Raw genomic sequence first — 22,860 nt, 5'->3', positions numbered from 1 at the left:
CCGCGGCCTCAACATCAGGCCATTGTCACCGTGCCGGAGCTGGTGAAGGGGCATGGGGGTCGGGGGCTTGATTTATTCTTTATGAAAATAGTTGACTGTTGGAGAAATGAATCCAAATGAAACGTTGGACTGAACTACAACTACGCCTTTAAATCTCTACGGACTGTTTTTCAGTGGGATGGCAAGTTCCTATCTTTAAACATTTAATAGTTTTTTCTCCGAACAGATTTGATTTTCTGAAGTTAATTTAACTTAACCATGTAAGGTCATTATTAAAAAGGTACAATCAATTTGTTTAGGGTTGACTAAAATAATGATAAACATTTCATTTGGATAATTTACTGATAGAATAAGAAACTCAATAATGCTCTACTCAGCTGTTCCTTTTTATAAAGTGAAACCGTTGAAACGATAGATTTTAGTAAACTTAAAAACAACCTTCTCCAAAAGCTATCAAGGAATATACCGAATACTTATTTTAGAACTTTATTACATATTATTTGTATATAGTTTGAATGATCCATAATTGACAGAAGCTTGTGTTTACACTTACCTGTTACTCATATATTAATCAGTATTGGGTCCACTCCTATTCATCATTTACCTCCTCCCACTAGGCACAATCCTCCGTCACCATGGCATCCACTTTCACTGCTATGCTGACGACACGCAAGTCTATATCTCAACCAAACCCAACACCTCCCTCACCACCTGCCTCCAGGATATCAGGAGCTGGATGAGCAGGAACTTCCTGAAGCTAAATGGTAGTAAAACTGAGGCCCTGCTCATTGGCTCAAAAAACACCCTCTCCAAAATCCTAACCACCCCACCCCCAAGCATCATGATCGACGGCTTCCCTGTATCCTTCACCAGCCAAGTCAAAAGCCTTGGCGTCATCCTGGACAGAACCCTTTCGTTTGCACCCCACATAAAAAAACATCACCCGGACTGCCTTCTTCCATATCCGCAACATTTCCAGACAAATTAGATTTACCAAATAAGTCAGCCATATGTTTGATTTGTATTCACTATTCAATATTCCTCAACAATACAAGAAACTTCACAATTCATGGGCTTTTATTTTGAAACGTTAACCCCAGAAGAGATTATGTTTGGTCCAAGTGGAGCTGGGAGAAGTTCCACTAAAAGGGCTTTATTTAGTAGAATTATTATTTATTTTGTAAACGTTTCCTTTAATTTGATAATTTAAATAAATTGTCTTTCAGTCTTGATACACTCCGGTACAGTAGGTGGCAGCATGCACCTTTACACGTTGGGTTGTAGTCCGCCATTAAACCAAAAGAAGAAGAAGAAGGAGATTCTCTTGGATATGATTGGCTGTGTTCACACTGTGCTGATGTGGTCTTCCGTTAGCAGAGCTGTCGACACATTCAGAACAATATTACTGTTTTATTATAATTATAAAAAATAGCCACTGTACTTTGTTGATAATGCCTTATTATCAGACCTGGGAGGAGTTTTCCCGCGCAGCAGAGAAGCTGTATCTGACAGACCCCATGAAGGTGAAACACTTTACATGTGAAGTAGCTTAGCATGCTAAGGACCGAGTGTTAGTTGGATAGCTCGGTGGCTAGAGAATGTGCCCAGCAGCCAAAGCTGTGTCATGTTTAGATGTTCAAGTGGTTCTGATCTTTGACTTTAACTTCACCGTGTCCAGGTTCGGGTGGTTCTAAAGTACAGACACTGCGACGGAAACCTGTGTATCAAAGTGACCGACAACGCTGTGGTGAGTGAGGCCATGAGTGGTCTACAATAACTCATGCTAAATGTATTATTTTTACATTTCTGTTAAAAAGCTTGGACTGATGGACCTTGAGGAAGTCGAGGAAGATTAAGTAGACCTCAATTTCCAGGCAGCATGAAGGCACGGGCAGGAGAGCACATTTTAGAATAATGTTTCTGATATTGCGACGTATACATACTTATACTTGTACATCTTGACATTAACCATAATTCTGTCACCTCAATTGAATATTGTCTCATGTTGTCTTCTGTCCATCCCCACAGTGTTTACAGTACAAGACAGACCAGGCCCAGGACGTAAAGAAGATTGAGAAGCTCCACGGAAAACTGATGAGACTCATGGTGTCCAAGGAGACGCACAGCGGTTCCATGGACACAGATTGAAGAACTGTTGCAGCACTGGACTGAGCCTGCTGGACACAAAGTGCACAGTGTGGAGTCTGAGAGACGGGATGTGGCTGCCTATGCTGATTTAATATATCAGAGATGTGATATTAATACTGTCCATTTTTGATTCTCAGGATTTTCATTTTTTATTATACATTTCCCATTTTAAAATCTTATTATCATGGTTTTTTTCAGGCATTGTGATCCCGCCCCTAATAGTGTTACTATAAAGTAAGCTTTAACAGCTGCTGGGACATTTTAGAAAATGCAGAGGTGGAAGTTGAGAATGGTTGTGGTAATGTAGGACCAAATGTCCAAATCCTCTGCTGCAGTGTAGCTTTGGCACCTTGATTTCTTTAGAGCCTGCATTTCCATTTTAAAGCAGGTGAAAATGAGCGTGATGAAGACACTGCATGTCTCTTCTATTTTCTTCATCCAGGATATGTAGCTGTAGGTTGGATTTCAGCACAGCGATCTTTTAGTTTTTCTTCATGGACATTAATGAAGCAGGAACATTTGACTTTCTTACCAGTGTGGAGAAAGCCCCCACACCTGATTGCTAATGTATTCTTCTGAAAATCAATGTTACATTTTCAATAAATGTTTGTTTACCCCAGCACAGCCAGTATCTCTGATATATTTGTCTTGTGTTGGTATTGTTTGCAACGTGTTTCAAAACCGTAATTGTCTGCAATGGGGGAGCGGGTATATGTAGGGGTACTGTAAAATAGTTAACCAAACCGGCAGGAAGTGTTTATTTTAAACGGGATGTTCTCAGTGGGGAATGTTGTCTAAATAATGTTAGCCTTTTACTGGTTGTGGGGAGGCCCAATCCCTACAGCACCTGTAGACGCTAAACTGTTCTTAATCGGCATAATACTACGTATCCCATCATGCACCTCTGGCATTTCCACACGCCCTTCACACAGTCCACTCAACCCTCCATATTTTTCGCTTCATACGCCATGAATTACAGCCCACCAGAACCATAGTGCACGCATCCTGACGCACCCCCCGCTGAGGACAGCAGCGTTGAGCAGGTAAACTCCTTCTGACTCATCTATAATGTTCTATCTGCAGCACTTAGTGGACAGCTTACAGTAGGCTAACAGGTCCCGCTTTAGGTGACTCCAAACGCTTCACTGCAAAAACAGTGCGGGGGCAAACGTGGACTTTCCTTCTTGAGGATGTATTACATTCGTAAACTTTATCTATGCAGGAAAATAATGACTATCCAGCAGCATCTGAAGCACACATGGTGATGTGATTGTGTCTGCAGTAACACGGTATGATACGGCTCGTTAGAGTCCATTCATAGTGGTCTTTATTCGGTGTCATGGATGTACATGGAGAGTTAAACAGTGCAGACTTTGAGCTCTCTGATCCGGTCAGCTGCACCACAGGACACCTTTGTTTGGCTGCATGCTTTTTCTACAAAGTTGTGAAATCAAAGTGCCCCCTGATTGATTGATTGATTGATTGATTGATTCATTTTATTTTGAACAAGTAAAATAAATAATTACAAACAACAAAGAAATGTTGCAGTGCATAGTCATGTTAAACAAAACAAAGTGACATTTACAACAACAACATTAGCAACATAAACAGTCATATTACTGCGGCCACACGAGGACGAATTCGGTCGTTTGCGTTACTGTTTAGTGTCATATAGACCGTTCGGCCACACGAGGACGACCGAATACGGCACTAAACGACTGAGGAAACGATAACGGGTCCCAAGGTGGATAGAAAGGCATACGCAACTCTCTGGGGGGTCAAACGGCTCCGTGTGTACGCCCTATCCGAACATTTTCAGATCACTGATAGTAGGCTTGTTTGAGACAAGCAAGACCTGCGCAGACCTGCGCAGACCTGTGCAGTTGCGATCAACGTCTTGCTAGTGCGTTGCATGATGGTTAGTCATTTTGTCCGACTTGCTCTGGAGGCTCGCCCACATGAGACTTTGAAATCTCGCGGGACAAAGACGCCCGCAGCCTTGAGAGCGAGGCGAGGCGAGTTGGCGCAGTTGCTCTCCACGAGCTGCGGAAGCGAAATGCTTGATGGGAAACGGCTCGCTGGTATCTCGAGCTGAGCGCTCATTGGTGGTTTTTACCACGTGCTGCTGATGAAACTCTCCAATTGGCTGGCAAAAGTTTGTTGTTGTTTTACGTCGCCACATCCATTCCCATTTTTCATCATTGTTCCACAATGTTTATCATCATGAAATTAATATCTATATATTTTTATACTATAGCCTACTGCTTACCGTTTTCATACTTTATATATCTTAGCATATTCATACACACTGTTCATACTGCTCACAGGCTGATATCTAGTGTATTCATACCCCACTGTTTATTCATCATTCAATTCATTCTATATGTTATTCTGTAGATTGTGTACATTACTTTCCACTTCACTGCTTGTTGCACCTGGTTAGAAGCTAAACTGCATTTCGTTGTCTCAGTACCTGTAATATGTGCAATAACAATAAAGTTTCTCTTTAAGTTAAACCAAATCATTAAAATAAGATCTAATGTAATGATTTGGTTTAACCTTATTTATTGAATACATCATTTAAAATGGCAAGATTAAATCAAATTACATCCATGTTGTAGACATCATAAAGCTTAAAGTGGCAGCTAAAGAATTAACACAGCAGCAGGTCTGTTCAATTCATGCTCATTAAGCTTCATGTGTGCGGATCTGAAGGGACTGATCATTTGTAGCCTGTCCACCTATCAGTTTTGCAAACATTAAGAGGGAGGAGCATTTCTATTGCATCCACTTCATCTGCAACGAAAAACGCCAACGCAATTTCCGCCATTGCAAACCCAGCCAGTCAAGCCGACTCCGAGTCCGAGCTGTCCGATTTAAGACGAGCTTTTTGACACCTACCCCGGCTGCGATCGGCTACTCTCGTCTACTTTCGAGGCGAGCCGCAATGTGTCTCAAACAAGCCTACTGATTGCGCAATAGCCCCACCTCTTCTGCTCACCGCCACCAACAACAACAACAATGGCGGATCGCAGAGTTGCTATCGTGCTCCGGACGCTATTGACCATGCTACAGTTGTTTGTGCAACATTATCATACAGCAATAATGATGAGGCAATAACCCCGCCTCTCCCCACCTCTGCTGCTCACCCCCGCGTCAAAGTAAACTGCACCCTGAATTCAGATTATTTATCTTTCTCTCGATATGGACCTAAACGCGAGTGAAGTCTAATCTGACAGGACGGAGACACGCAGCTCTGCTCACCTGCAGCTCCTCCCGCTGCAGCAAAACACACACTTCAAGTCAGATCATCACCCTTAGCTATTTTAATGACCTCTCAAACTAAACTAGTTATAAATATGTTTATTTTTACAGTCGGCCGGGTCACTCATTACTGGATCAGCTGCTGCATGAGACTGACGCTGTCCGAAGAGAAGGAGGAAAAAGAGAGGCTCCGTGTATTTTATTATTATAATATATAGAGTCGTTATTCATTTGTTTTAAAGCTCAATAAATAACAAAGAAGACCTTTGATCGGCACTTTTATAATTTTGTCCGGAAGATTTAAACTTTAATACACGTTGACTGGCGAAAAACGCTGCCCGGTTCCCTCGGCCCCCACCGCGGAGAATAAACAGAAGGACAACAATGCTTCTTCGCTGCTTTTGTGGAGGAAGTTACAGCGCCACGTACAGGCTCCTGCATATGTACTGCAGCTTCTCCAGCGGTTGGAGCTAAACGGAGCGGTCTCGTGTGGACAGACACTATCCGGATATCTATTGCGTGTGGACGGAAGCTTGTTTGTGATTGCGTTTGCGCTAATCCTATGCGTTTAGCCGTTTTCGTCCTCGTGTGGCCGCAGCCTGGTGTTTGAAAAGGAGTGAGAAGAAGTATAATCTATTTAATCTCACCCCCTTGTCCCTAAATTATTTATTTATAATCTATAAATAATTATCATTATTATTATTATTATTATTATTAATCTGCTTTACTTGTTGATTGAAATATATACATTTTCACATATATATATATATATATACATATACACATATACATTCACACACATACACATACACATACATATACATCGTCGTCATACAGTCTACACCAGGGGTGTCAAACTCAATTTCATCACGGGCCACATTCGCATAAAGGTTGCACTCAAAGGGCCGGTTGTAACTATATAAATATATAATATATATATAAAATAATGTATTATATTACATTATTGCCTCTGAATTGGATTATTATCATTATAATAATTTAGTAATTAACTATGTATGAAAGCTGAAGTCCAGAAGTCTCTTCAGTGAGCATGTCACAAAATGAGATGCATTGTGGGACATGTAGTTTATGGGCAACCTGCTTATGTAAAGTGGCATGTAACCGTATAATACACATTATATTCTTTGCAAGCTCTTGTGGGGCCACATAAAATGAAGTTGCAGGCCGGATTTGGCCCCCGGGCCTTGAGTTTGAGTCCCCTGGTCTACACCCTCCCCATCCCTGTACCTGAGAAAATAATTTCTCTGTATTTCCTCTTGAACTGATTAATGTCTGGACATCGCTTTAGCTCCACATTCACACTGTTCCATAGTCTTACTCCGCAGGCTGAGATACAACATGTTCTTCTGGTTGTACGGACCCTATGAATTTCGAATTGAAATGGTCTCCTTGAACTATATCCCCCCCACTCGTTAAAGGTGGAGAATTTGAAAATTCACAGCCGGAAAAAATCTGCCACTTCCCACAGAGCCCCTCCTCCAACACACACGAACGTGCACATGACCAATGAGATAAGTTTGTGCACAGATGGAAGGCTGACAGGCAGGTAAGCCATCCAGCTAGCCGGCTCAGATGATTGGTCGTGCTTTTTACAGCACTACGGCTTCCACAGATGACATTTTTTTATGGATTTATTGTCAAAGCATTTCAGATATTCATTGCTATCGGGATGTTAAGAGCATTCTATGCAATATAGCAAAAAGTGTTTCTGAAATAAATTACATACCCCACCTTTAAATAAATATTTTTTGGATGTTTCCATTTTTTGCCTTAAACATGATTTGTGCTGTTTGGAATTCTACCAAGTCTGTACATTTGAGCAATTTTGACTGCAGGAATAATGCGTTAGTGTGATCAAGATATTTGGCATTGTGAATGATTCGTATGGCTTCTTTTTGTAGAATAGATACATATAGTTATTGCCCCAGATGTCAGCACAGTAAGTCAGATATGGTAAGACTAGTGAACAGTAGAGAATGTAAACTGGTTTTTGATCTAGAACTTGTTTTACTTTGTTTAGTATGGAAATACTTCTTGACAGCTTTGATTGTACTTTATTCGATGATTGTATGTGTAATTTCCAACTTATTGTGTCATCTATTATTAGCCCAATAAATGTAATTTCATGGACTCTTTCAATTTACATTAAAATTGTTTCTCACAAACTCTGCATTCAAACCATATATTCATTGTTCAGTTGGTTTTAGTAAGACAAGATGTCACATCTTGTTACACTTCAATAATTATTTATTATGTTGTTCATAGGATAAAAGGACTGACCAAAGGACATTTCGAGAAATTATCCTATCAACACTTTTTTTGAACTATTAACATAAAAACGTTCTATGGAAATCTAAGGAAAAATGGAAATCTTCTGGCGAGATCTTTTGTTCACCTGTTTTTAAAGGTCCCCTATTATACTGTTTGTCATCAATATATTATAGGTCTCTGGTATATACACAACATGTCTCCGAAGTGTGTGGCTCGAAATACCAGACAGATCATTAAAGCATCCCATAATCCCCTCTGTTTCAGCCCTGTTTCAAAAGTGCTGATTCTCTGACTGTTACTTTAGATGAAAATAAAGAGCCCCTCCCCACGCCCCTCTGAGAGACATTTGGTTACAACGAACACAATGGTGCTCTAGGAGGAGATTCAGGAGATAACGTTTTTTATGATGTCATAAAAAACGTTATGACATCATAAAGTGGCCAAAATCTGATCAGCTCATTTTCAGACAGGTTTTTATATAAATGGATCAGGACAAAAAGTGAGCCAATCTTTTTTCCTGAAACTTTCAGAATTTGTTTTACACAGTGTCCCCACATGTTTATGTATACAAGACATGAATAATGGATTTTGCATAATAGGTGACCTTTAACTCATAAACAAAGGAATGGAAACAATATCTCAAAAGGTATCAAGTTTAACTTGACTCTCTTCCTACATGAAAGTTTACTGTCATAGCAAACATAAATCAAACCATTGAAATGTTATATTGTTTTATGCATGGTAAATATGTTTGCATTTTGTATTTGTTCTTTACATCATTGTGTTTCACCCCCAGACACGGAGCACCATGTTCACAGAGCTGCTGGTTTGCCTGTTGATTGGAGGACTCATCTGCTTCCTGGTTCAGAGGAGCAGGAAGCAGGTCTTGAAGACCGAGGATGGCTGGTGGGGGCCCGGTGCACCCCCTGATGGGGGGGAGGACGTCACTATTTATCCCTTTAAAGTCAGCACCAGTGATAAAGAATTGGAGGTTAGATTCCCTTTTAGTTTATCACTCAAGCAGTGTTGGGAGGGTTACTTTGAAAAAGTATCCTGTTACAATGACTATTTACATGTTAAATGTAAATCAATAACCTAATCTAAGTATCACAACATACAAGTAATGTAACCTGATTACTTTTGTTACTTTTGAATTACCTCAATATCGAATGCAATGCAAATAAAATACAGTAAAAATAAATATCAAAAGAAGGCTTTTAATCAAGTGTATGAATGAAGACAACAGAACACCTAAGAACCTTCTCTGGTGCGCACCCGACACAAGTTTGTTACATTGTTTCATTTTTCAGAAGGTTCGGTTTGCGTTCATACGGGCAAACCTCAAACGGAGTATAAACTGTAGTCAAAAGTCATGTGCTCGGAAATGCTGTTCAACAATTGGTCAAATCACACCAACCCACACGAACCGCACCAAGGGGTTACACGCTCCAGGAACATGTATAGATAAAGCAGATTCAGGCAGCAGGCCTATCGATTCACACTTAAAGTATTAGCCTACAGAACAGTATAGCATACAACGCAGAAATATGCACTTTTTCAGTTTACTAAAGTATATGGATTAGGCGATGACAGTATTTTAAACAAATCAAGTATCCACCTACTGAATTTTCAAAAAGAACATATAAAAAAGAAAAGCAGATTCAACCAGCACGCCTACCTATTCCAATCGCCACCCAAAGAAAGTGTTTTTTTAACTAGAGGCCACGATGATGGTTTCACTTTAGACTAGTTTCACTGGTTGTTGTGAGACTGGTGAACTGTGCTTCTTAATATGCTTTTCATTATTTGAAAATGTATTGTAACATTGTAATCCTGCTACTAATCCCCTTTTTTTTTTTTAAACTACCAGTAATCTCATTCTTTTTTTATATATAACTGCAAGGGAATAAAGTATGTTTGTTTGTATCCAGATTACTTAATCCCGTTATCCAGTACTCCTCAAGCCATCAATCAAGATAACTCCATAGCATTTACTCATGTTCCCCTGCACACACCATATACATATCTCTGTCTTTCTTGCTTCCTTCTTGCAGGACCTGTACACAAGGATAGACCAGACTCGCCCTGTCCCTTCACTGGAGGACAGCCAGTTTAATTATGGCTTTAACTCCCAGTACCTGCAGAAAGTGGTTTCTTACTGGAGACATGACTTTGACTGGAGGGGACAAGTGGACAAGCTTAACCAGTACTCCCACTTCAAAACTAACATTGAAGGTGAGTCTAAATTGCACACACTCATGGAGAAGATGTTGTCCTTCTCTAACCCCATCTTCTTCCTCTTCCTGTTTGGACTGCCACCCAGGCGTTAAAATCCATTACCTGCATGTGAAGCCCAAGAAGGTGCCGGTAGGATCTGCTGCCATTCCTCTGATAATGGTTCACGGCTGGCCGGGCTCCTTCTATGAGTTCTATGGATTGATTCCTCTGCTGACAGAACCCACAGAGCCACATGACCTGGTGTTTGAGGTTGTGTGTCCTTCCATACCAGGGTACGGGTTTTCAGAAGCACCACATAAGAAAGGTGAGTTGGCAGACATTCATAGGAAAATATAAATTTATAAAAACAAGAATATCTGACATTTTGTGTGTGAGAACAGGTTTTGATTCAGTGTGTGCGGCACACATCTTCCACAAACTGATGCGGCGCCTGGGCTTCCAGCAGTTCTACGCTCACGGAGGAGACTGGGGCTGGCTGGTCACCACCAACATGGCTCAGCTGCAGCCCAAGTAAGACACACACACTCTTTGTGTAAAGGTATTTACTATTTATACATCGCAGTGTTTAATCTTTTCGGTATTTATTTCATACCCCAGGACTGTCAGAGGCTTGCATGTGAACTTCGCCCCCCCTTCTAAGCCGGGGCTGCCCTTGGCTTTATCCGTCATGCTTGGGAACCGCTTCCCAAAACTGTTTGGCTTCACTGACATGGATGTTCAGCGTCTCTACCCCTGCATGGACAAACTGGTGGTGGAAACCATAAAAGAGTCTGGCTACATGCACATCCAGGCCACCAAGCCTGACACTGTGGGTAAGGACATCAAACTCCAGACCAGCTTCGGTAGAGTAGAAAAGGATTGATAGCATCTTAAATTGGTTTATCATTTTTCTTGTTTCTGGTTTAATATTCTCTCAGGACGAGGACTGAATGACTCCCCAGTAGGCCTGGCTGCTTACATTCTGGAGAAGTTCTCCACATGGACGAGCCGTGACTTCAGGAACCTGGAGGACGGAGGACTCACCAGGTACAGATAAATAAATACTTATACCAATACTTTTGTATATATAGTGTGTATATATATACACATTATATATACACAAGTATTGGAACTACAGGAGCTTTTATGATGGGGCCAGTGAGTCCAGTTATTCCACACCAAACTCATCCAACCAGGCCTTTATGGACCTGTAAAAGGTCCTCCCCCAAACATTTTCCACAGAGTAGGAAGCATAGAATTGTCCAAAATGACTTGGTAAGATGAAGCATTAAGAATCCGCTTCGAGGGGCCGAGGCTAACCCCAGAAAAACAGCCATAGCATTATCACTCCTCCACCAAACTTTACAGTTGGCACAATGCCGTCAGGCAGGTAACGTTCTCCTAGCATTCGCCAAACCCAGACTCGTCCATCAGACGGATAGAGAAGCGTGATTGGTCACTCCACAGAACACATTTCCACTGCTCCAGAGTCCAGTAGCGGCGTGATTTACACCCCTCCATCCGACGCTTGGCATTGTGCTTTGTGATGAAAGGCTTGATGCAGCTGCTCAGCCATGAAAACCCATGAAGCTCCCACAGTTTAGTGCTGATATTAATATATATAAATCTAGAATTCTGCAGTTATTGAGTCAGCAGAGTTTTGGTCACTTTTACACACCAAATAGTGAGCCCACATTTATCTGTACCGCTAAGCCTTGTATTGGCTACTTGGCTTACTTCGTCTTCTTCATCAGCTAACATCCTTGGTATCTGTTGTTCACAGAGTTGATTCTCCTTCCCATCCATCTTGATGTCTCTTGGCATCTCTTATGTACGGTGGCCGGCAGGTGAAAACGCGGAACAACGGCCCAAAACAAATACATAAGCAGGAAACAGCTGCAAATAATGAAATGAAAAACAAACAAACACTGAAAACAAAAACAGAAGAATGCTGCATTTACAGAAATGATGCAAACTAAATACAACACACAAACCCCGAAAACAAACACAACAAAAAAACGCTGCAAATACCAAAACGATATGCAAAGTCCAAAGCTCGTACAAATCCCAAAACACATAAAAAAAAAAACATTCCGGAAGTGCTCCAGGCCTCTACGTGGAACAGATTGATGTCTGACCCAAGCGTCAAACTCTGGGGAACAGCCGGGAAGCCAATACGGAAGTGCCACACACTGCAGTTCATACATGGGCCGCTAGGAACTGGCTGCAGAAAGGAGCAATTTCCATAGACCCCCATATTAAAATGCCCAACTTTACAGCAGAAAAAACATGCAATACATATTATTATCGATATAGTTAGATTCCACCTTCATGATTATGAATCTGTGAGTGAATTGTTTTCTAACATGACCCTTTTATTTATATTAGGTCTTAAGGTTTTTGCATAAATTAGGGCGTGGTCACGTTGATGGACACGTACATGCCTCACTGTCAGCTAACAGCAACTTGTCCACTCTGCTAGGCTACAACCATAGAGGCTACAACGTTAGTTAGTCATAGTACTGTACTTGACCCTTTAGCTTTAGCCGTGTTCGTGGTGATTGTGCCTTTTAGGGAATATTGTTACAAGTACCAGACAATTAAAATGTTGTGCTGTGCGCTTGAATGTACTAACAGAACTTCCAAGAAGTCTAAAATGATAATATTATACATGTTAACCCCGTTCGCAGGGTTCTGCTTGGTAGCTTAGCTTGTTACTTATTAGCCAGCTAAGGACGTAACCCTTTATGCATACATATACATTTTAGTTTATGATTCAGCCTTGGGTAAGACTTTTATAGTCTATGGCTATGACGCCCATAATGCTAAACGGGAGCAAATGTTAATAGGGGACCCAATTATCCCAGTGGTGGCCGCCGGAGCTAACTCTGTTTACTTCCAGTTCGGAGGCAGCAGGTCCCGCCTCGGCTCCGCCTCTTTGCCCTTATTTGGAGCAGGCGGGATTAGACTCTGACGTCACAGTCGAGCCGTTAGTGGCCGACTCCGCCTACTAAGGGCTTCACGGCAACTCTGCAGAATCCTATGGGTGACGTCACATTTATATATACAGTCTATGGTCTGACCAGACATAGACAGTGGCGGCGCCAGAGATTTTCTCTAGGGGGTGCTGTGGCCTGTGGGGTATCTTGACGTTTCATTGAGGGTGCTCAAACATTAAGGGTTTCCCATTAATGCACCAGCGCTACAGTTGAATGTTCTACTCCAACACTCCCCACACGCACACAGTGTACCTGTGACTGTTACAATGAAGGCTCGATAATCAGCTCACGGCATATAGGTGTAAGCAGGGATAAAGTACTATTTTTTTCAAGTGGGTGGTGGACCTCACGTCCTCTAGGAGGGTCCTCACCTCCTCTAGTGGGGTCCGGGGGCATGCTTCTCCGGGAAGATTTTTTTTAAATATTGAAGTTAAAAGCATCAATCTGGTGCACTTTGAGAGCAACATTAAGAGATCTATGGAAACATCTTTCAACAACACCCATATGAAACAGAACTGGAAACAGATTTTCTATTTCTTTATAGATATTTTACAAATCACTCCCCTTTTAAAACAAACCGTTGGAGACCCACTGAGATAACTAGACTAAAGTTAACTATCTAGACACTGAGAGTCCTTTACTTCACCTGAGCTGAGGTTACCTGAGACTCTCCGTCTGACAGGAGATAGTTCTCCCTCCACCTTGTTGTTGAAAAAGCTCCTTATATCCATTAGCTTGGCTAGCTAGCACCAGATGCTAACCACAACGATCTCCGGTAGATACCCACCGGTGCGCGAGCTCTCTCTCACTCGCTCGCGCAGGCACACAAAATGGCTCGTGCCACACACACACACACACACACACACACACACACACACACACACACACACACACACACACACACACACACACACACACACACACACACACACACACACACACACACACACACACACACACACACACACAGAGAGCAGAGCTTGAATCAAACACAGAGACCCAGAAGTAAGCTACTTGTATTCACGAGGCTATGCTATTATGTGCATAATCCCTCTCGCTTTCAGGTGGTTTTGATTGAGTGTCCACACATGGACGTTTAAGGACTAAAAAACGATCAATTTTTCACTTTGCTGTTAGCAAAAATAATGTGGCGCTCTAGCCAACAGGAAGTCACTCAAGTGTCACAAAGTAATGTAGCCTATGGGTAGGTCAAAAATCGAATGGGTGCTGCTGCCATTGGCCTAATCATATCACCTGTGTTGGCTTTATGTTTTTGGTCAAACATTTATTTATTTCACATTTGCACTGATGTAATCAATATTTTTCACAAAACGAAAACCACACCATTGGGAAAGCTTAATGTTTTGTTCAATACAAAAAAACAGGGAAAGGCTTGAAAAACACAGAGTTGAGACTCTGGGTGCAGGGTGAGGGTCTCAGTGCAGGTATTCAGGCTCCATTGAATCCCCCTCTGGTTCTTGTGCTGAAAGAGGGAGTAACAGACAGGAGAAAGGGTTATACACAACTATATAGCACCTATTGGATGGGAAATTGCCTTGGGGAGATAAGGTGTTTACTTATATAAAACAGTAGTATTAAACTTACCTTGTGTTTTCACTCTCACTTAAGTCCCTCTCCCTTTGCCATCAATCCAAATTCAGCTGAGCTGCAACATTATACAGACAGGTAATAATCAACATAATCACAAGGACACAATATGGCTCTGCTAAAAACACTCACTCTTACACGCACCAAAGTTATATTTATCTAATATTTAACTCCCTCCACCCCCGCATACAATCCCGTTTAGAAGCTCCTCTTCTCTAATTCAACAACGTTGGACGAAATGACATTAAGAGAACGGAATTTACAATTAAAAGGCTGTTCAAAGTGTGTTGCTAACTTGATTCGGTATCCTAGCTTAATCTGTTATCTGTAAACGTTCCCTAAATCTACTAATTTAGGGATAATCCACTGACATCCTTTAATACACATGTTAATTTGAATCAGATGTACTGATAATATCCGCAATATAAATCTTTAAACTTCTTCTTACCTTTAAAAGTCCGTCACGAACAGTCTATTATGCTGCAACTCTACAGCTCTGCTAACCTTGGCGCTAACTTCCGGGGAACGATTGAGAGGCTCCACGATCCGCCATTGCTGTAAAAAAGTGGTCCATTGGAGTGAACGGAGATGACATAACTCTCAGTCTATATGGCGCTGGTTCTCTCTATGTCTGGTCAGACATCAATCTGTTCCACGTAGCGCGCCCCCTAGAGGCCTGGAGCACTTCCGGAATGTTTTTTTTGTATGTGTTTTGGGATTTGTACGTGCTTTGGACTTTGCATATCGTTTTGGTATTTGCAGCGTTTTTTTGTTGCGTTTGTTTTCGGGGTTTGTGTGTTGTATTTAGTTTGCATCATTTCTGTAAATGCAGCGTTTTTTGGTTGGATTTGTTTTCAGGATTTGTTTGTTTTTCATTTCAGGATTTGCTAGTTTCCTGCTAATGTATGCGTTTTTGGCCGTTGTTCCGCGTTTGCACCTGCCGGCCACCGTACTTATGACCAGGGCTGCCAACACTCATGCATTGAGGGTGAGAGTCACGCAATTAACCCACATCTCACACACTCACGCCACACTTGCCTTTCCTCACGCTAAGTTTTCGTCCAAAATAAATGTATATAAATATAAAAATAAAGTGAAGGAACAGCAAAGCGAGCGGTCTACGAAATGAGACGGTCTTTTGGCTTAGTTCAGTAAAGTTGGAACGATATTGGGAGATTCTGATTTCCCGGACCAATAAATCATGAACAAAGCGTTATTCAGACACAAATTACGTCTCCTAAGTACCGTGGTAAGGTTGGCAACGAACTACAATCACATGTTGATCAGAAAAAGCCAATATGCGCCGTCCTCTCTCCGAGCTGGACACATTACATTGGTCTCTATCCGCAGCCGGAGAAGAAACGAGTGCTCAGGGACCGTCTGCAAAGTGCAACACAATAATACAATAATATTCAATCACTATTATAGAGTATATTTCTACCAAACTCACCACACACATCAATAGTCTCCTGTGTGTCATACTACAGCAAGGAGTTTGGAAGAATATGCTTTTGAATAATTTTGGAGAATATTTATAATGTAAATCTTCAATAAATATGGCATCATCTTAAATAACTTTACTATCATACTGTATATTTCTACCAAACTCACTATTTGCGTTGTTGTTGTTGTTGTTGTTGTTAGCATCTGGTTAGCTAGCTGCGCTAACAGATATTAAAAGCTGTTTCTAAAACAAAGAAAGGGAGAGCTCTGTCCTGTAAGACTGAGAGAGATAACTACAGCTCAGTGAGGTAAGGGACTCTCTGTTTAGATAGTTAACTTTAGTCTAGTTATCTCAGTGGGTCTCAAACGGTTTGGTCACCATTTATGAGAATAAATGAAAAACAGTTATGAAATACTATATGACAGTAAAACAAGAATACAGTTTAAAAGGTGAGTGATTTGTAAAATATCCATAAAGAAAAAGAAAATCTGTTTACAGTTCTGTTTCATATGGGTGTTGAGAGATGTATCCTTAAATTCATTTTGCTCTCAAAGTGCACCAGGTTGATGCATTTAACTTCAATATTTAAAAAAAGAAAAAAACTTCCCGGGGGAACATGCCCCCGGACCCCCCGGAGATGAGGACTCCCCCCACTTATAACATTTGTTTTGTTTCTTTGTTTCTTTTTGGTTTTGTTTTGTTTGTCTACCCTCCCTCCCAAATGTAAAGCGTCTTTGGGTTCAAGAAAAGCGCTATAGAAATATAATTTATTATTGTTATTATTATAAAATAGCACTTTACCTCTGCTTACACCTATATGCCATTTTATATGCTGTGAGCTGATTATCGAGCCTTCATTGTAAGAGTCGCGGGTACACTGTGTATGTGTGTAATCCTCTGTAGCGCCCGGTACATTAATGGGAAACCCTAGTTTGTACATGTTCAATACATTTGTAACACTGTACACATGAACGTTTCTTTTTTCGGTTCACCAAAAAGAAATCTCACTCCAAGCTGAACTCAAATGTTGGCAGCCCTGTTCTAAAGTGTAAAACACATTCCCATTTATTAATGAGTTACTACCATTTCTAATTGGTAAAAGGGAGCCTTATTGTAAAGTGTGAAACACATCACCATCTATTGATGAGTCACTAACATGTATAACTAAAGGGTGCGTTGTTTTTAAGTTTAATACACATGTCCATTTATGAATGAGTTATAACATTCACGCTTACCTAATACACATGTTTCACATGAAATACAAAGTAAGACGCAACAGAAACAAGCAAAACATTTTATTCACACATGAAGAAAATTGGGACTCAAAGTAATGACTGTTTAGTATTACTGATCCACATATTTAAACATAAAAGCTTTTCTCAGACATAAATGAAAGACTTGGTAAGACATAATGGTACTCAGACTGGAAAGGCTTTGTGTATATCCTTGAACAAGCGTCCACGCAGTCCATCAGGGTGACCAGAGCCAAGCCAAGATGACCATTCAAGAACCTTGAGGTGTTCCTCCAACAAACTCTCTGTACGGTTTACTCTCAGTCTACGGATATGTCCTTTGACGGTCGACCTCTTTCTATATGTTGGGTATGACTGCCAGTCTGGGGGTTCACCAACCACCTGCTGTGGTTTATGGTGTAGTGGTTGTACCCCATGCTACTCAGCACTCTCCTGTATGCCCTCCACTCATCACTCATAATGCTACTTCCTGACTTAACATGCCGTCTAATCAGAGGGACAAGGTGGCATCTTGATCGTTTCTCCACTAGTTTCAACACTAGCCTCCGCTTTTGTCTTTAACTCCCATCATTCCGAAGACCCATTTTTCCTTCTCCAGGTATGTCCAAAGCGTCCACGTGCATACTAACAAAAAATCATCTTAGTTAACAACAAAATGCACACAAATTACAGTAAAAATGGTTGCAGATCATGTTTCAAAATGCCATACTTGTTTATTAGGTGCATTGTATAACATCATTTAAGGATAATTTTATAGTAATGGTTCATATTGTATTCTCTTGTACAAGAAAGCCCAGTCTATAACTACCGAACATAGGAACTGGGTACAGTACCTTCTCCCAGACACAAATAATCAAATAAAATTGTTTACTTTATCAGCAGTGGTATTACCAATGCTTACTATTTATTTGATACCAATTTGGTAATACAATTAATAACAAGAACAAGGTTAGGGTTTGTTCTTCAGATATGACTGTGACGTTAACGTGTAAGCTCAATAATGAACTCCAGCTCAACCAACCATATTGTAATATCTAAGTAATCATCTTGAAATATGAAATTAATATTTGTAATATACACACATCTTATAGTGAGGTTCATTTCACATACACTACGCCGCTCTTCAACACTACGTTTACTAAGCAACACATAAATAAAGTACTCGAATTTCACTTACCGCATTAATGCACCGTCTGTTTTAACCGCAGAGCGAGTCACAATAGTCCGATCTAAGCATGAAGAATGTCCACAAGGCACCAGCACAACAAACACGGCAGAGTTCAAGTTATGTTCCCCGGATGAGCTGAGCAGGCTGAGCCCCCTGAGAGAAAGCTAACAGCAGCAGTCACTGGACAGACCTGTCACTCAATGTGACCACGCCCTAATTTATGCATAACTTTAAAGGAGACCTATCATGCAAAATGCACTTTTTTATGTCTTTTATACATAAATATGTGTCCCCGGTGCGTCTCACGCAGCGTCAGAAAATAAAACCCTCTCTCTTTTCCTCCATACCCAAATCTCTAAAAACGGAGGTACAACGGAGCTGATCCAGATTTGCGGCCGATATGACGTAATATCGGCGGCGGACCCACAGCACTATCAGAAACGTTGCTATCAGAAACAATGCCCGACTGTTTTGGACGTAATATGGTCGGTGTTTACATTAGCATCGCTAACAGTCAGAGCTAACCTGTACTGGAGAGCATGTGTGTGAAGAAGCAGGAAATAAAAAGGAACTCACCTTGTGGTATAACCGGCAAGAGAGAAAGCCTTTGAGCTCCATACTGTTTCAGAGAGAATCCTTGATCTAATAATCCTTGATCTAATAATCCTTGCGTTTCATCACCGCAGCATTTTAGACAGTATCTGCCAGGTCCCCCATGAGCCGACATAAACTCAGCCCCCTCTTATTCATTTATTTTTCAGTTTAAAAAAAAAAGGTTTATTTTTTAGCCTTTATTTATACAGGTGAACATCTCATTGAGACACAGGGTCTCATTCTCAAGAGAGACCTGATTATACCCAGAATCAGCACTGTTGTAACCGAAAGTGAAATAGAGGGATATGAGGCATGCTAGAATGGGTGACCTGTTTGGTATTTTGACCAAAACACTTCATAGACATGTTTTTTATATTTCTTTATATATCTGATACCTATGCTATTGCCTAAAAATAGCATAATAGGTGACCTTTAAGGCTTAATATAACCTAAACACATTATAAATGGTAGTAACTCATAAATAAATGGTCATAAAGAGATGCCAAGAAAGCTCAAGGTGGAAGGGGCTGGAATCAACTCAGTGAACAACAGATACCAAGGATGCTGGCTGAAGAAAAAGACGAAGTAAGCTAGGTAGCCAATATAAGGCTTAGTCATCTTGCCAAATAGTGAGCCCGTCTTGATGTATGAAACTATGTTAGAACTGGTTTATAAATGGTTCTTAATGATTAATAAAGTGTTTGCAACCTAATTAATAACCTAATGATAAACCCTTTATGAAACCTTTATAAGGGTAGTCTTATTGTAAAGTGGTACCCAAACTTGTCATATGTTCTAAATAGCATCAGGTGCAACTGCGTATGTTTCAACAGTCATACTAATCAAATATCTTCAGTTTCAGAAAATATGGATGAATGATGGTAGCCTCTCAGTAGACTCTTTACTGTCATATTAAATGTTCTTGCAGGAAGTTCTCTCTAGACGACCTGCTGACTAATGTGATGATATACTGGACATCTGGCTGCATCGTCTCCTCCATGAGGTTCTACAAGGAAAACTTTGGCAAAGGCCTCAACGCACCTCACTCTAAGTGAGTGACAAACACCAAGTTGGATGTGACCAAAGGTTCTTATAAAGCAGATGTAGAAACAGTGTGATGTTGATTATCATTTTAAATTAGTTTAAATGAGTCCTGGGCCACCATTTTCTAGTCACAAATACTTAAATTCAGAGCAGATACATTCAAGTTTTGAGTAATGGTATATTTTGACAGGATATTTTCATCATTTTAGAAGTTTCCTTGACTTAAAGGGGACCTATCATGCAAAATGCACTTGTGTACGTCTTTTACAGTATACATGAACATGTGTCCCCGGTGTGTCAGGGAACTCACCAAGTGTCAGAAAACACAACCCTCTCTCTTTTCCTCCATACCCAAATCTCTAAAAACGCTCCCCTCTCCTGCAGGGGGGCGTGGTCAGCTGCAGCTCATTTGCATTAAAGCTACGTCATAGAATCAGCCCTTGCAAAAACAGGGCTGGAAAGAGCAAATAGAGCGAAATGAGACATGGCTAAAATGCATGATCTGTTTGGTATTTTAAAAAAAAAACTTCACAGACATGTTTTGTATAGGTATGGCCCTACAATATATGTTTCAAATATAGCTTGATAGGTCCACTTTAACTGATATCCAGCAATATATATTTTGTACAAGTTATATGTATTAGCAGCATTTCAACAACATTTTCTTTGTTACCGCATTGTCTCGACACAGGATGACTGTATTTGTCCCCACTGGCTTTGCCTGCTTCCCCAATGAGCTGATGCACACTCCCAAACTATGGGTCAAGCAAAAATACCGCAATCTGGTGACATTCACACCCATGGCCCGTGGAGGCCATTTTGCCGCCATGGAAGAGCCCCAGCTGATGGCCGAAGACATCCAGAAGTTCATTAAGCTGGTGGAGAAGAAGAAGAAGAAGCAACAGTAAGGACTGCACTGATAAACAGGTGAAGGAAATTAAATTCAGAATTGTGGAATTGATCAAAGTGAAAGAATGGAAAAAAGCAGGGCCTCACTGGTGAACAGGAGGTAAACGTGTCCACAGTGCAATTCGAAGCATTGTGTTTCTCTAGAAGTGGAATCCTTACTATTAGTGAATTTCCTAATCAAACTTCTTGGTGATTAAGCCAGTCTAATGCTGTGTTAATACTAGAACATGTTTGCATGTTTGTGTCTGCAATTATTGTAAAGAGGCAGAAAGATGGTGTGGTATTATGGTGCAGACAGCCTGGACATTCCTCTGATAACATGAAGCTACAGCCATGGTGCCATGTTATTGCCTTACACCTCTTAATATGACTGTATTTCTCCTTTCAAATTAATTTAAGTGTATTACGCTTTGATAAATTCGGGTGCCTTTTATGTATTACATAAGTGTCATTGATGTATTTGCTATGCATTAACCTTCACATTTTGTCTCAGTGATTGACTGACATTGATTGACTTGAATTTGCTGTACAATTGACACAAGTCACAGGTGAAACACTTCCTCTATTGATATAAGCCTCTGTTCTTCAGATCATAGCCTAACATTACAATTATAGTTCTGAGAAAATGTACATTATCATGTTGATCTTGAAGAAGTGACATGTGCTGTATGAAGATAGTTTACTTAAGTGGTGAAAGTTTTTGAGAATTTAAGAGATGTTAACATTGGCATGCTCAATATATGTGTGGAAATGCGTTGTAAATCACATATTTTGGAATCTTCTGAAATAAAATTATATTTTACAATGAAATGCTGATCGAATCTTTCCCTCTTTACCCTTTATGTTTGCTACCATTCCAAGATGGTCAGTATGACTTGTATCTAAGATTAAGACACAATGTTCTGTCTATGATCAAATTCAAATAAAGTTGTTAGCGGCTGTAATATTACAGCTTGTGACATAGAAACATTTCAACGCTTGAACACATTTCAGTTTGTTGTGAACCAAAAAATACATCGATATTTTGAACCAATTTTAGGTGGGCATACAGCCTATTAGCTAAATTGTTAACTAGCAACTTAGCAGAGGCTTGCACTTTGTTTGCAACTCGACTTCCAGCAGCTCCACATTTAAAGCCCCAGTAGTAGCTACATTGTTATTTCCAAAGGTTGTGACCCTGTATCACCAGATTGGCCCAACAGAGTTGGACATATCCCTTCTTTCATCAGTAACTATTGTCAATAACTGACTGATCCTTGCTTGGTTCAGGAAGCCACTTATTTTCTTCTTTTCAGTTGTCCATACAAAGGTCAAAGTTACGAGTCTTACGACTGTAGTAAAAACAGGAAATGGCAGACAACAAAAAGGGTTAGCAGACGCGGACTTGACAATATAAACTAAACAGAGTAATAATATTAACAAATCTGCCGAGACACAACAGTACCCCCCCCCTCTACGGCCGACTCCGGACGGCCCAGAGTCCTGTGGATTAAGCCTGAAAAAGTCCTTTATCAGCTTCTGATCCACAACGAAGCTTGCTGGTACCCACGACCGATGTTCTGGACCGTATCCTTTCCAGTCTACAAGGAACTGTCGGCCGCGTCCTCTCTTCCTGACTGCTAGCAGTTTCTTGGCGTCGTAGATCAGACCGTCGTCTAACATCCAGGGGGAAGGAGGGGGCTTGGATGGAGGAACCAAACGACTCTCCCGAACCGGTTTGACTTTGGCAACATGAAAGGTCGGATGGACTCTCAGGGACCTGGGCAGGCGCAGGCGAACAGCCACCGGGTTAATAACTTTAGTTATGGGAAACAGACCCACAAACCTCGGAGCCAGCTTCCTGGAGGCCACACATAGGGGTAGATCTCTTGTAGATAGCCAAACCTTCTGCCTGGGTCCGTCGCTCTTGCAGCCGAGTGT

At 40.9% G+C, this 22,860-nt stretch overlaps 2 protein-coding genes across 2 annotated transcripts; both read left to right on the top strand.

Moving 5' to 3' along the window:
* The first annotated feature begins 1,327 nt into the window (after positions 1-1,327).
* Positions 1,328-2,786, top strand: srp9 (signal recognition particle 9). The gene is made up of 3 exons (XM_034075987.2): positions 1,328-1,523; positions 1,679-1,747; positions 2,029-2,786. Exons 1-3 carry the CDS (start codon positions 1,452-1,454, stop codon positions 2,146-2,148), a joined length of 261 nt encoding a protein of 86 aa, XP_033931878.1. The 5' UTR covers positions 1,328-1,451; the 3' UTR covers positions 2,149-2,786.
* Positions 2,787-3,049: 263 nt separating this feature from the next.
* Positions 3,050-21,859, top strand: ephx1 (epoxide hydrolase 1, microsomal (xenobiotic)). Its single transcript, XM_034075984.2, has 9 exons — positions 3,050-3,191; positions 8,501-8,695; positions 9,759-9,939; positions 10,028-10,246; positions 10,323-10,452; positions 10,540-10,754; positions 10,860-10,968; positions 19,916-20,038; positions 20,723-21,859. The coding sequence occupies exons 2-9, from the start codon at positions 8,513-8,515 to the stop codon at positions 20,937-20,939; spliced, it is 1,377 nt and encodes a 458-aa protein (XP_033931875.1). The 5' UTR covers positions 3,050-3,191; positions 8,501-8,512; the 3' UTR covers positions 20,940-21,859.
* Positions 21,860-22,860: the final 1,001 nt, after the last annotated feature.

This window comes from Pseudochaenichthys georgianus, chromosome 24 (genome assembly GCF_902827115.2).
Source record: "Pseudochaenichthys georgianus chromosome 24, fPseGeo1.2, whole genome shotgun sequence".
In the NCBI taxonomy this organism is placed as follows: domain Eukaryota; kingdom Metazoa; phylum Chordata; class Actinopteri; order Perciformes; family Channichthyidae; genus Pseudochaenichthys; species Pseudochaenichthys georgianus.
This window is presented reverse-complemented; position numbering and strand designations above follow the sequence as displayed.